The sequence below is a fragment of the Drosophila yakuba genome, chromosome 2R (genome assembly GCF_016746365.2).
Source record: "Drosophila yakuba strain Tai18E2 chromosome 2R, Prin_Dyak_Tai18E2_2.1, whole genome shotgun sequence".
Lineage (NCBI taxonomy): Eukaryota > Metazoa > Arthropoda > Insecta > Diptera > Drosophilidae > Drosophila > Drosophila yakuba.
Window position 1 is genome coordinate 23,457,247 of NC_052528.2, and position 14,053 is coordinate 23,471,299.

At 45.6% G+C, this 14,053-nt stretch overlaps 2 protein-coding genes across 7 annotated transcripts in view; one reads left to right on the forward strand and one right to left on the reverse strand.

Moving 5' to 3' along the window:
• The window catches only part of LOC6532136 (sodium channel protein 60E), a 30,971-nt gene extending 23,712 nt beyond the window's left edge, over positions 1 to 7,259 (forward strand). For 2 of the 6 annotated variants that reach the window (XM_039373056.1, XM_043206920.1), the window contains 6 exons: positions 52 to 411; positions 515 to 623; positions 682 to 863; positions 1,132 to 1,232; positions 2,762 to 3,019; positions 3,089 to 7,259. In XM_039373056.1, coding sequence (XP_039228990.1) covers positions 52 to 411; positions 515 to 623; positions 682 to 863; positions 1,132 to 1,232; positions 2,762 to 3,019; positions 3,089 to 3,591 — 1,513 coding nt within the window. In that variant the 3' untranslated portion in view covers positions 3,592 to 7,259. Of the gene's footprint in view, positions 1 to 51; positions 412 to 514; positions 624 to 681; positions 864 to 1,131; positions 1,233 to 2,188; positions 2,308 to 2,761; positions 3,020 to 3,088 lie in introns of all 6 variants that reach the window. The other 4 variants (XM_039373053.2, XM_043206919.1, XR_005560775.1 and 1 more) reach the window with 2 other exon arrangements.
• LOC6532139 (transient receptor potential cation channel protein painless) lies at positions 7,090 to 13,974 on the reverse strand. Its single transcript, XM_002092879.3, has 4 exons — positions 13,932 to 13,974; positions 10,060 to 10,287; positions 7,975 to 9,999; positions 7,090 to 7,914 (listed from the first exon to the last, which is right to left on the reverse strand). Exons 2-4 carry the CDS (start codon positions 10,276 to 10,278, stop codon positions 7,381 to 7,383), a joined length of 2,778 nt encoding a protein of 925 aa, XP_002092915.1. The 5' UTR covers positions 10,279 to 10,287; positions 13,932 to 13,974; the 3' UTR covers positions 7,090 to 7,380.
• Between the last annotated feature and the right edge of the window lie 79 nt (positions 13,975 to 14,053).

Sequence of the window (14,053 nt, forward strand, 5' to 3'; positions counted from 1 at the left end):
GGCAAACTATTTAAAGATCACTGCTGACTATTCCGTTTGATTTACTTGCAGATACGATCCACATGCCACCCAATTTATACACTTCTCGCAACTGTCCGATTTTATTGCCTCTCTCGATCCACCATTGGGCATCTCGAAGCCCAATAATGTCGCTTTAGTGTCATTTAATCTGCCCATTTCTAAGGGTAATAAAATACACTGTCTCGACATTTTGCACGCGCTCGTTAAGCACGTGCTAGGTCATGTCGAGGAGACCGATAACTTCAAACAGTTGCAGGAACAAATGGATGTCAAGTTCAAGAAACAGTTTCCAACGCGCAAAGAATTGGAAATTGTTTCGTCGACGCGGATCTGGAAGCGCCAGGAAAAGGCGGCCAAGACCATTCAAACGGGCTGGAAGGAATATTTGCGGTACTACACTTACCACACCAGCCCATTACCTCACCCTAGCATTCTCCGGCGAACTCCCTCTCTGATTCTTGCGAGTTTCTAATCGTGTGGTGTCTCTTCACAGGCGCAAGCGGGAGAAGGAACGCTCCAATTCCGGGGACAGCGCCACTCAAACCTCCAGCCCTGGCGGATGGCAATCGAAACTTTCTGCCCTAAACTTCTTCCATCTTCAGGTGAGTGCAGACATATACTGTGGACCTCATGAAGGTGCTTAAACTTGATTCTCCGCAGGTGAGTCGTCGAGGCACCGCCTGCTCCAGTCGAGCCTCGTCTCGGAAATCGTCGCGTGCCTCGGATGCATCCGATCTCAGCGAACTAGCTGGACCCTGGTTGAACTTGCCTCTGATGCTCGTCTCAGGTGCCGACGAAGTGGTCAAGGACATCAAACTGCAAAACGACGAGCTGGGCAAACGGTAGTTATCCAGCAGCACCCTTTCCACCTACTCACAACAGCCACACCGACTCATGACACACACTACAAAAACACACATACTGACACGTAGCCATTCCATGTATGTTTATGTTTCATGGCTGCGATGAATTTGAAATGCAATTTTTAGACGAAAACGAAAGGCTTTCCATGCTCATGCCACATGCAACAAGAACATAACCGTCGATCTGCATCGATAAATTAACGTTTTGTGTGTCCACAGTGTATATGAACTTAAGCCCTATTTCTAGCAAATCCTCTTGTATCTCCCTAAACTATGAGTCCCTGCTCGCAGACATGGTCACTGCCGTTCTCAGAAGTGGCTCGCAGCCTAGTGGCTTGAATTACCTAGGTAAAGGCAATCTCCCATTCATCAGCTGCTTAGCTTAGCTGGCAATCTATAACCTACTACTTACGTACAATCTTAAATCTTACAACAGACAACATCAATAGCAGTATTAAGACAAAAGCAACAAGCAATCTTACCAACTTCGTTTTAAGTTCTCGACTATAACTCATCCACAACCCTTGTATATTCAGATAGATTAAGTATATGTATTTACAGTACCAACTATCCAGTACTCGAATCATTCGACTTTATACTTACTCTATTTAACATAGTATCTCCATCCAAACTCGACCCTCAACTCGATTCAGCTCATTTCTGCGAACGTCAGCAGTCTGTCAAAAACTCATTTGCAGTCAGCAGCTCTCTACAGCAACTCTTTTCAACTATTAATCAACAATTATTAGAACAAGACCCACAGTAATTTCAGTTTTAAAATAATTGACAACTTCCTATACCAATAATATTAAGATCATTTGTAAGTAGCGGCTTTTCCTTTGAATCCAATCCGTAAATCCACCCATTCCGACCTTACTTGTCTCGCCAAAATTAATTTGCGATGAACACGTGAATGCGCCATTTGATTTCATTTTGATTGGTTGCTTGCCCTTATATAGATTGTTAAGATAGTTTGGCTATCTATAAGTACTCTCATTTAGTTTAAATGTAGCTTAACGAACATGTCACCAGGTAATTGGAACTGTAAGACTAAATCTCATACCAAATCGATCTCATCGCCATTGACAATTGATAATGATGTACAGCTTCTTTAGCGTTGAAAGCTTTCCCTATTTCTTTTGTTATTTCGTCAAAAAATTGCAGCTATCGTTGAAACGAAACAATCCTCGACTTTTATATGTGAACTGACCTAAACCTAACATTCTACATCTACATCAGATAAATGAAATTTATGCTTATGATTGTTACTGTTATTCCAACTACTAAACTATTACTATTATTAGCGGTAGCATTTTTGTGGAAGCGCCTAGAGCAAGTCGTCGCCGAAGCTTTTATAATTTCTTTTTGCGTCATCAGGATGCTGTCGATGACAGCTTAACCTCACCTTCAGTACATAGAAAAAGTAATTATTGACAAGTGCCTATTCACCCACCCACCCACTTTCCACTCGACCTAATAACCCAGCACCAACAACCATCACTTACTAGACCATTCACGACTCTTGCGCTATTTGTATATACTCGTACTCGTACTCGTACCCTGTACAAAGCCACTGCCCGAAAGGCCTGCACCTCGAACCACATCTGCACCACTCTCTGAATCTCAGTTAGTATCAACCTCACCTTTGTGGCTTATTTCCATTAAGATGCATTCCATCGAAAACAGTATTTTGCATTTCTAGTTGTAAGCTTATGTTCTTGAGTCATCAACTGTTACTCTCTGCGATCGCTCTATCTATACCTATACCTATATCTATTCGTCTATCTGACCTACCTATCTGTCCACACAACCTTCGTACTTGTGCGTTGTGCCACCACGATTGCCTGACACTAATGCGTACATCTTACCCACGACAGCCGCAATGAACAACACGACCAACACCACCTCAACCTCCGCCTCCGCCTCCACCTCCGGCACGGCCTCCTCCACCGCCACCGCCCCAGCCACTGGGTGTGGCCCAGCAGCCACCTCCGACAGCGACCGACACCAGGCGGTGGGGGGTGGGTCGGCTCCTTCACGTAAGCGCGCCTCTAGTTTCATTCGCAAGAAACCGCCCCTAGAAAGAGGTTTGTCAGCACAAAGCGCTTTAAGAGTAAACAAGAACGCTTTTGTCTGTATGTGTGAATTGTACTTGCTATCTTCGGACCGAACAGACCACTAAAGTCCCCTCTTGGCCTTTCCAGCCGAGGCGCCAGCCCCCGAGGTGATCGTCACCAGGCCGTCGCCGGAGCAGCAGACGCATCCGCACTCGCTGAGTCTGCGACCGGACAACGCAACCCTGGTCCACGTACTGGTACACCGCGAGAGCGAGGAGTACAAGGAGGAGGATGAGGGCAGCCCGTCCTCGTCCTCGCCCGGAAACGGAAATGGTTTTGGTATTGGCCTGGACATGCTTGGCAAGCAGCCGCCGCCTCAGATACGCATCACAACGGGTTCGGTAGAGAGCTCAATGGACACTTGCGCGATGCCCACAGTGCAGATAATGGTGGACAGTCCGAAGGATCCGCCACGCGGCGATTTCAGCTCAGCACCGATTGATGATGTGGGTGCGCCAATCGATGTGAATGTCCAGGGCGATACCTCGCAGGTGTTTTACGACTACGATCCTGAGAAGGCCACCGATGACCAAGTGAGTGGACAGGAGGAGACAGCGCAGTGCGAATCACTTCCAGACAGACAGAGATGACCTCCGGTCAACACTCCCCTGCGGGACTCGGAGAAACGCTCCAGCCGTGGCAGCCGCAGTAGCAGCACCAGTAGCAGCACCACCAGCAGCATCAGGAGTTGCTCCTCCTCCTCGTCGTCGTCGGCGGCATCGGCAGCCGCACCCTCGGCACGGCGTACAAGCTGACAACCTTCGGTCTGAGTGCGTATTCTTTGCCGATTCCTGTGTGCATTTGTGTCAGAACTCGTAGTTTCTTAGGCTTAGGCATATGGGGCCCGCCCCTTTGTTATCATAGTCGATTACCTATATAGTTATATATTAATCGCTTTATACGATATACATACATATATACACATATACAGATACGAAGCTATTCAGATTTATACATGCAATATCAGTTTAAGGAGGAAATCAATATTAACTATGTTAACAAGAACGTGCATTAAACCGTTGTAGTACTCGAAACTAATCAAAAGTCCGAACTCGCAAGTCGAAAGTCGGAAGTCGGAAGTCGGAAGTAGGAATCGCCATCATCGTGGTTAATGTCACAATCAGAATTGAGGAAGAGCAAGTTTGTCGGTAGTTTACTGCCCGATTTAGTTGTAGTCAGAAAGCCTGACCCACAAGTGAGACAATGAAGGCGAGGTGTTGTGCACGGCCTTCAGCTCTCCTGCCGTGGGCCAACTTTCTGCCACATTTTCGAAGGTTGTTTTTGAACTATACAATACGTAGAGGTTTGCATCACATGCGTACATTACATGTGTAACCAACTATCGCGGTTAGATCTAGGCTCATAACTGTAGTGTTTGTTTTCGTAATTATCGACCTGCATATACGGAAGGTATATGTGAATAGTATCTAAATACATTTTGTACATATGCCAAAGGAAGTATTTTAAATTAAAGAGCTAATACTATAGTTACAGACATATGACGTTAGTTAGATACAATTTATTGAAATATTTATAAAGGTTTTTCGTTACGATAGCGCAAAAATTGCCGATTACAAATGCGATTACGATAGCGAATATTATCCATTACCGATTGTTCGAAGTACAAAAGCGAAGTATTAGTAGATTTGATTATTATTATATTGTATTGTACATATCTTTTGGCTCCTTCCCCATCCACATCGCCCTTTCTCTTGTGCATCTCTTGTACAGCGGTAATGACAAAGACATTAGTATATGAAGATGATTAGAGATTATATTGGTCTTTGGTAACCACTAAGCCAAAAACAATGTCAAGTGATTTTGTACTCAACGCACTCACACATTTAAATCAATCCTAATCCCAGTCGGGATCTCCCCACTACACTGCACTCTTATCGAGATCCGAACGAAATCAATCCCGAAATCAATCAGCAGTCCACATAAGTACCATGACAGGTCAGAAGAAGTTTACGAAGGTGAAGTTTTTTAGTTGATTTTCGATAAGTACAGTCGAAAGAAGCAAATCAAAAGCAGGACGCAACAATTTTGGTCTCCTATACAATGAACAACCAACAAGCTTCCACAAGAACTCTATTTTAGCAAAATAATTTACAATCTACACTCACTTTATTGTACGACTAAGAATGGTTGGGTCGGGCCAAGTTTCCAAGAAACTCGCCTTGTTTTGTTACTTTTTAAGTGTTGTTCTCTCTTTTAAGTCTCCATTGTGATCGCATTAAGTTTAAACAGTTTAAACATCGAACAGGAAAAAGAGTTAAGAAGTGAATAACGTACACTCCGAGTGGGAAAATATTAACAAATCCCGAATTACTTATGCACCCCCGCGCCATTCAGGGCACTTTGCTACTCTTACTCTACTCTACTTTCATAACTTAACAGCAGACAATCAGACAGCGATTGATAGTAAGTTGAAATTCTATGGTACCAACTAAAACGTTTTTTCCAGAAACAAACAACCAAATGAACACACAACAACTTAATTGTGATTTTAACTGCAATTTTTACACAGAAAATACGAAAAATAAGGTCATAATTTTAATTAGAATTGTTAACAAGGAAACAAAACCAAACCAAAACCAAAAACAGACAGAAACCAAACACTCGTCAATTAAGTGATATTTAATATTGGTACGTACTCGTATTCGATTGTACATAAACGAAAAACGATTATGATAATGGTAACGAAATAGCAATAGAACCTCATCCAACCAGGAAAAAAACTAAAAACTCAAAAAAAAAGAAGAGAAATGCTTTTTTTTTAGTTTTCCTCAACAAAAATCGATTAACCAGATTACAGAGCGAGGCGAGACCAGTCGGATCGATGCTATGATGTAGGATGTGGGATGTGGGAAGTGGAATGTTTAATTTAGTCATAGAGTATAACGACAATAAAAAGAATGATGCATATTCAATTAGAGAGGCGCAAGTTCGAGTCATCGTTACCGAAACCAATACTCAAAATAACAACAGGCAGACAGACAGGTAGACAGGCAAACTCACACACAATCTGGGAATACAAGGACAAACTTAACTCTTAGATATTATTATGGAATCGTGAATCGTACTCGTAATCGCAGTAGACGAGGCTTTGGTCCCACTCAAGACACTCAATAGCAATACGAAGCCAGCGAACCTGAATTGGAGGCGAAGACAGAACCGAATCCTATGCATTTAGAGCTCACGCAACACAGACAAGACGTAAGGACGAACTCCCGGACCTGGGAGAGGTAGGTGGATGCAGGATGCAAAATCACACGAAGTACACAGATATATACCTATAGTTAGCAATACGGCTGGTTTAATTAGGCATGCCTTACAGAATACACGATTTTATTTATATATATATATATATATATATTGTTGAGCTCAAAGTACGAGTATATACGAACGATAGCAGTTAATGTTTCATCGGCCACGCTACCAGCAGCAAAGTAAGACGAATAATACCACTTAAACCGAATAACAAGTCGTACGATTGTCCAAAACGCTCCGAGAACTAAGTCAATTATTTTGATTTGCCGCTTTAAAGGTCCTAGTCCTAGTCCTAGTCCTCTAACAATAACAGCAGCAGCTCACCAGCTCAGCAGCTAGTAAACAGCGTAATCAAGTCAAGTAACCAAACTAAGCCCTAGTAGTAATTTGTATTCTAGCTTAGCTTAATCAACGCCTGCGCTTCACTCACTCCATAAACAACGGCCTCAAGCTTTTTATCCGTTGCTGTCGGAAATCATAAAGAAAAAATAATTAGGCTGAAAATTGTTAACAAATTATGACCGCACAGTTTGCATAAATTTCCAGTCGGTTTTCCATTGCCATTGATTGCCTCGTTAGCTCTTTACGCCCGTGTAATTCGATTTGGTCCGCTACGCTCAGTTCAGCTCTGACTTAAATAAACGATAAAAGATTATGATAGACAAGGAAGACAAAAAGCTAAAGATTAAGAATCCATTAACCATAATATGTGACTAACACACATTTTGAACCGAATCATATCAAATCAAAATAAAATAAAAGAAGATTAAGTAAAGCGAATAACAACTAAATGAAAACTCTAAAAAGCGTACATCTAACATTTGAAATTAAATATTTACTCGGGTACAAATGGTACAGTAATGATATTCGTTTATACAATATTTACTGTCTATATAACCATTATATACTACTTACTTACTGACAATTATTAAGGGTTTTGTTCAATTTCATTACTCGTATGTTAATAAAAACAATTTCCGACTAACCCGGCTCTTTAAACTCTTTAAACAATTTAAACTCTTTAAACAGGTTAAATGCAAATCGATCTAAGCGGTTGAATAGTCTCATAAATACTAAAGCTAACAAAATACAAAATACAGGCTCCATCACTTCCTCTCCTGGACCAGCTGTATCAGTTGCTCCAGCTTGTACTCGATCAGCTTCAGGCGACTGTCGTTGATCTGTTCCTGTTTCCGCTTCTGCTCCGCTGTGTTCTTCTGGTCGATCACCTCGAGCGCCCGCTTCACCACCCGGCCGCTCATCTGGGAGCACTTGCCGGTGAGCATGGAACAGCAGCAGGGCAGGAGTCGGACCGGTGGATCCAGCAGCTTCTTCTGGGGCAGTGCCGCAGTCAGGGGCAATTGCTGGAAGCTGGCCTGCTTGTTCCCCTTAAGGGTCCTCATTTCGAAGGGATCGCTCATGGGAATAAGCACCTTGTTCCCGTCGTTCGGCATCACGGAAATCTGACGCAGACTTAAGTAGTTCGGGTAGATGTTCATCAAACGCTGGCAGATGCTCCGGAAGATGTGGTTGCCCAACAGGAACCCAGCGCGTCCGTGGCCAGTGAGGACCTGCTCATATCGACAGAGGACATTGGTTCTGCAAATAGCGCCGTTCAGTTCCGCCTGAGCCTTAATGACCTAGATGAAGTCAAAAATGGGATTAGCGGAGGAAGTTAATACGAATGGCAATGGACTTACTTGGGTGTCGTTCACGGCCAGACCGTTCAGCAGGTTGAACAGCACTATCGTCATGAAGAACACGAAGAGCAGGAAAATCAGGTAGGTGTAGATACTGGTGAACTTGATGCTCGAGGCGTCAAACTCGCCTGTCAGCATGACAATGGTCTTGATCAAGGCCTCGATAGGCTTGGTGAATGTGTTGAAGTCCCCATCGTCGTCCTCCTTCGCCTCCTGACCTGGAGCCGGCGTGGTGCTGTTGAGCTGGTCCTTCTCCACTGTCTTACCGAAGAGGATATAGAAGCACAGGCTGAAGGTGAGCACGAAGATTGAGTAGAGGGTGAAGCTTTTTAGGAAGCTGTTTGAGACTTCTCGCAGCATCAGCATGTGCGTCGAAATTGAGAGCACTGGCAGGGAGCCCACCAATAGGCAGAACTCCATGGAGACTAGTAGGATGGTGAATACGGCCAGGACGCGCTGCGTCTCCTTGTCGAAGTTGGACTCCATGCAGGTAAAGATGGATAGTGTAATGAGAGCCACCTCCATGATGTTTGTTATAGACCAAAAGTAACGAACTGGAGACATTATCCACTGGATGCTCTCCCGTAATATGAGGTAGCCGATTCCCAGCCAGGAGAGCAATCCGAAGAAGGCAGTGAGAGCTCTTTGATCGCTTTCGTGGAACTTAAGGAGCGTGTATGTAATTATGGAGGCGGTAAAAAGCGAGTATATCAGGAAGTTCAAGTAGAAGATCACGGAAAGCCGGTGCCACTTGAGGAACAGGAAGCTCGAGATCAGCGGGTGCTGGAGCAGGTGGCGCATCTCCTTTGACTCGGCGATGAACGCAATTGGGGCCATTTCGTCGTGCAGCTGGTTGAGATTAACGGAAGTCTTTCCGGAGTTCACTCCGGAGCCGGAGTCCCGCTCCTGGCGCATTAGGTTCTTATAGTCGATGATGATCTCATAATTCTGCTCACCAGGCCTCTCTCCGTTTGTTGTGATGCACGAGTCAAAGTGCTCCTCGAGAACCTCGGGTGGCATGTCCTTGATGGGCAGTGTCCCGAATGCGCTCTTCGATCCAATGTAGGCACCGTGCTTCAGGAGCTCTTGCATTGCACTCGTGTTGCGGTACTTTACCGCATAGAAAAGGGGCACCAGGCGCCCGGAATCGGCTTCGTTCACGTCCACGCGATCGCTGTCCATGAGCAACTCAAAGCAGCGCTGGTGGCTGAAGCCATCGTACGGCGGCTCATCCAGTCGGCCGATCACCGAATTTAGTAGCTTGGAGTCTGGAGCGAGTCGCAGACTTGGCTCCTTCAGCAGTCGCTCCAACGCCTGCCAGTTACCGTATATCACGGCCGTCTCCACGAGATTGGCCTCGTTGGCTCTGCCCGGCCTCGAGTTGATGTCCATGCCAGTGGACAAAATGACTTCGAAGGCCCGCTGTCTGCCCCTCTTGATGCTGTCCTGGAGCAGAGCGAAGTATTCCTCCTGGTGGGCGTTCAGTTGGTTATCCGCCCCGCCTTTGAGGTTCTGCAAGTACTCAGCGAACTGCTGCTCAAACAGTGCTTCGTCCCCGTCCCGCAGAGTCCTCTGGAGGGTCTGAATGTCGATCTCCGGCCCGGTATGACGCTCCTCCGGCAGTTTGAGCTCAGGAAATTGCGCCTGCAGCAGTCGGCGTACCTCTCCGTTGCGGTAACTATCGATGTCCAGCTCCGGCTGGTCCAGGAAGAGCTGAATTATTTGCTGCTTCCCAGCCTTCACCTTGCTCTTTCTCAGCACATGGTGCAAGGGTGTGAACTCGCCCTGGTCCACGATATTCGGCGAGGCGCCGTAGTCCAGCAGGAGTTGCATGCAGGAGTGCACCTCTGGGGCATTTTCCTCCGTGAGATTCTTGGCCAGTGAGTTGAGTGGAGTAAGTTGCCCGTACTTTCTGTCAACCTGCACTTGTTTTCCGGGGCGGTACTTAAGGAGCGCCGCCAGGTTTCCTGGGTCCCTCGAGTCGGCCGCATAGCTGACTGCGGCCTTGTCCAGCTTCTGGTTGATCTGTGGAGATGAGCTGGGGTTAGCTGGGGTCCGACATCTGCCCTGTGATGCTTTACTCACGTGGTTGACCTGGCTGCCGTGGTCGATGCAGGCTTCTATGAAGTCCCGACAACCTGGTGTGGAGAGTGCCTTCTCGTAGATGCTGGTATGCCGGTCGTCCTGCAGATCGGCCAGGGCACCGCTGTCCAGGGCAGCAACGAACTGCCGAATGTCCTGCTTGGCCAGAGCTCCAGCCAGCTGGGCCTGCGGATCGATGAAGCCGCAGCTGTTAAAGTCCATTGGTGTGGTCTGCAAAGAGAGAGCAGCCACGGAGCGGATGAGCAATGTGAGATGAGCAATTACCCCCACGCGTCGAATGAGTAACTTAACTGAGTTAGCTTGAAATGAAGCAAGAACCCGCATTGCTCACTCAGCCAACTTTGTGACCCCACTAGACCCAAAGGCCTTGGAAGCCAAAAACAATGGCTTTGAATTGGACGCTCTCAAAAAACGGCATTTGACATCGCTTCATGCTACGATGGTTTTCACATGGAGTGGACGCGGACGTGGACATGAGGCTGGAATGGAGCGGGAGCAAAAAGCTGCCCTACAGGTTTCTTCACAGCCAAATCTCCGTTTTGGGGGCACTTAAAGAAAGCGTCTTAAGTGGTTTCTGTGGTACCGAACTCGGGCTTAAATTGCTCCCCCGTGTAGTTATTAAATTATAACAATCCATGCGAAGACAAGACGAGGTTTGAGCTCCCAAAGTGCCAGCAGTGATCCACTAAATCTGAATCAGGTTTGGTGCGGGTTTCAGCGGCTAACGATCATAAAGAATAATCATAAAATAATCGACACATCAGTATCAATTAGCAATCAATTTGTTGCGCTCCACGCTTTGATAACCCTTGATGGGCCTCCAATGGAGCCTGGGGGCGGCTCGGGCAATGGGAGCGCTGAAATCGCGAGATTTATAGGCGGCTTTGTTCGTAAATTTCAAGGCGGCTTCTTCTGGGGGATTCTCGTTTCCACTTTTGCTGAGCTGACCGTCTTGATACTTGAAATGTGTGAGAAATCTGCTAATCACACTTGAAACCTGGCTAATTTGAATACGCCGCTTCCGATTATTTATCAACAGCCGAAGAATGGGTAATCAGGAAACGTATACCCGACTCATCCGTTGAAAGCGGCTTCTCAGTCGAAGTCTTTTGGGTTTTGTAAATGACCCCCCCAGGTGGCAAGTTCAGCCTGATAAGATAGACAGAATCGCACAATCATCTCCTCTAATTGGCCCACTGTTTGGCCCCTCTGTTTGTGCTGTGTATTTGGCCACTAGGCTATTTGTAAAACCAATTGACAAACAACTTTATTGTTTGCCCAGCTCAGGCCCAAAGTCTTAGGCGACAGTTGACAGAATGGCGTAATAAAACTTAGAGTGAGTCGAGTGAACCGGGGAAGCAAATTCTTCGCAGTCTTCGGGATTGGGATTTGGAATGCACTTAGAGGCTGCCAAAAGAAAACCCGTCGATCAGGTTTGCACAGAAAAGCAAGAGACAAGCAAATACTAACTCAAACGGAAGAATTGCACAACGCTTGGCAGAAAAGTGGAAAAATCGGAGTTACCATTACTCATTTCCAATATAGAGTGATGTGATAGAGAAGTTTCAGAGCTTCAGCCTACAATCGACATGCCTTCAAATATCATGCGCAAATATTCCTTAATTCCCTGAAAGAGTACACAAACTTCGACTCGCTGATAACATTCTTCCCCGCTTTCTCTCCCCCCCCTCGCTACATCCAAATCAGACCCAACAGCGCCCCATCGGGCATCCCGGAACAAGAGAGGGGAATGGGTGGTTGGGGGGATAGTCTGGAAAATGTCGGAATGAAGGGGAGATTCGCGACACCGACAGCTGGATAGGAAGCAGTGCAGATAATTATAGTCGCTCTGGATCCAAGCAAATATCTAAGGAATATTAATATTACTCTTCCCTTGTTTATCATGTTGTATACGAGTATGTATGTATGTACATACGTGCCAGAACGAATGGAGTGCCAGCATTTCGGCTATACGTGACCTTATAGATTTTTGTGGAGTGGGCGATTTCGGTATACAATAAACTAATTTACTTGTCCATAAAGTCCGTTTATTGGCAACGGAAGATTTTGTTTGCTTAATTTACTGCTCTTTCTGCACTTAATGAACAACAGACGATCATTTCGCTGTGTTTACACTTGAATTGGCGGCTGGAAAAACAGGGAAAATAGCCAGAAATTCGAATTCCTTGAACTAAATGCTTAGGAGTGGCTGAAAAACAGCGATCGTGATTGGGGACAACAGTCCACAAGTGAAGTTTTTTGTGTAATCAACTTCGCAAAGCTCAGCCCGAAATTGTCATCGTAAAAAAGTCATAATTAAGATGGATGCGTGCGGAGATGGGTCTGAAGATTTGGACACAGACGGGAAACGGAGACGGGGGACAGGGGACTGGGGCTGACTTCATGGTGAAGTGAGTTTGTGAAGCATCCGCGAAAAAACAACAGCGCCAGAATTTAGTTGTATTCGGAAAAAATGTTTAAGCGAACAGCTCACAGACACATGGGCAATAGCCCCACGAAAGTGGATACCCCCGCCACATAGAGATCGCTGCTCTATATACCCACTGTGCACTTCATAAACAATTGACTGGCCCACATCGTGTGCACAACAAAAGATTTGGGAGGGGTGTCCGGAGTGGGGAGACGGAGAGTCTCGGCTCCGCACGACTCAGTAATTTCAAATAATTTAATTAAACACACTCGGACGTACATAGTACATGTGTGAGATCAACTTAGGAATACAAACAAAAACCAATTCGTGTGCTAGATGAATGGATTCCTGAACTGGAGGAATCACCATTTACCAATCGATTTAAGCAAGTTCGGCCCCTCTGGATCTACGCCCTTGTGCCCCACGAACAGCAGAAAACGAATACAAAAATTAGATGGGCGGAGCCAAATCAGCGAGCGAATGATCCACTCGCACGGCTTATGCATTCGTGAGTAGGCTGGAGCACGGGCTCCAGAGGAGGAGGAGGAGGGTCCTATCATGCCGCATAGCCGCATAACGCCTAATCGATGGATTACTTAATTGTAATTGCCAATAAAAAACGCATATTAAGCGCTTCTGGAGGGGAACGGAAGCACCGTGCGCCTAATTTCGATGCAAATGCCAGTGGAAATGCCAGAGGAAAGTGTCCCCAACCCAGTTCCGAGTTGGTGAACATGGGCTCTGTCGGCTCGTCTTACACGACACTTTGTGGACTCGCCTGGTCAGCAAGAACACTATCTGTTTATTTCGTATTTCGTATGAGGAAATGGTATCACAATCCGAGCACTTCACAGAAAAGTGGACAGCGCGGGCGTTGCCTTTTAGGGCATTTCGTTAGCTGCCCACCAGGCATTTAAAAATCGTTTTTTAAAACTTCGATGATGTCACAGATCGCGTATATATACATTCCAAATTAATCATTTATCAAATGCAATTCAATCAATTTATTAGCTGTTCTGGCGTCATTAAAACAAAGCTTTTTTTTTAATACTTTTGCGATTGCGCCGTGGGCGCCGTTTTCTGCAGTTTCTTAACCTTGGTTCGTTAAATGTTTTAAAACTTGTTTTCACTGCTTATGTTTTTGTTGTGTGGGTTGAAGTCGAGCACAGATCACTTTGCAACTGCGGTTTCAGATCTGCATTACACATGATTCATTCGCAGTAACTAATAAAACATCTTAACTTCCCCGCGAGTCATCTCGCTTAAGTAAAGATTTGGCGCAACACCGGACTGATTTGCATAATCGATGAGATGACTCATTGACCCATCGGAGATCTTCCTCGGGCTTTCAAAAACTGTTTTCAAAACACAAAACACTCAGCGCCTAAGCAAAAAACGCACCACTCTGCTGCGCGATCATTACCTTGCTCGTTAATATCCAGACAACGACTAATCTGATCCGTGAAAGCGATCGAAGAGGCGGGCTCTTAACAGGAATTTTAAATTTAACAGCATGCTAACAGAGCGCCTCTGGTGGCACTCATA

Coding starts and splice junctions, on each gene's coding strand:
- LOC6532139 (XM_002092879.3), bottom strand. CDS start 10,278: ATGGACTTTAACAGCTGCGGCTTCATCGATCCGCAGGCCCAGCTGGCT. Junction 10,000..10,059: donor ACGGCAGCCAGGTCAACCAC/GTGAGTAAAGCA, acceptor TCATCTCCACAG/ATCAACCAGAAGCTGGACAA. Junction 7,915..7,974: donor TGGCCGTGAACGACACCCAA/GTAAGTCCATTG, acceptor GACTTCATCTAG/GTCATTAAGGCTCAGGCGGA.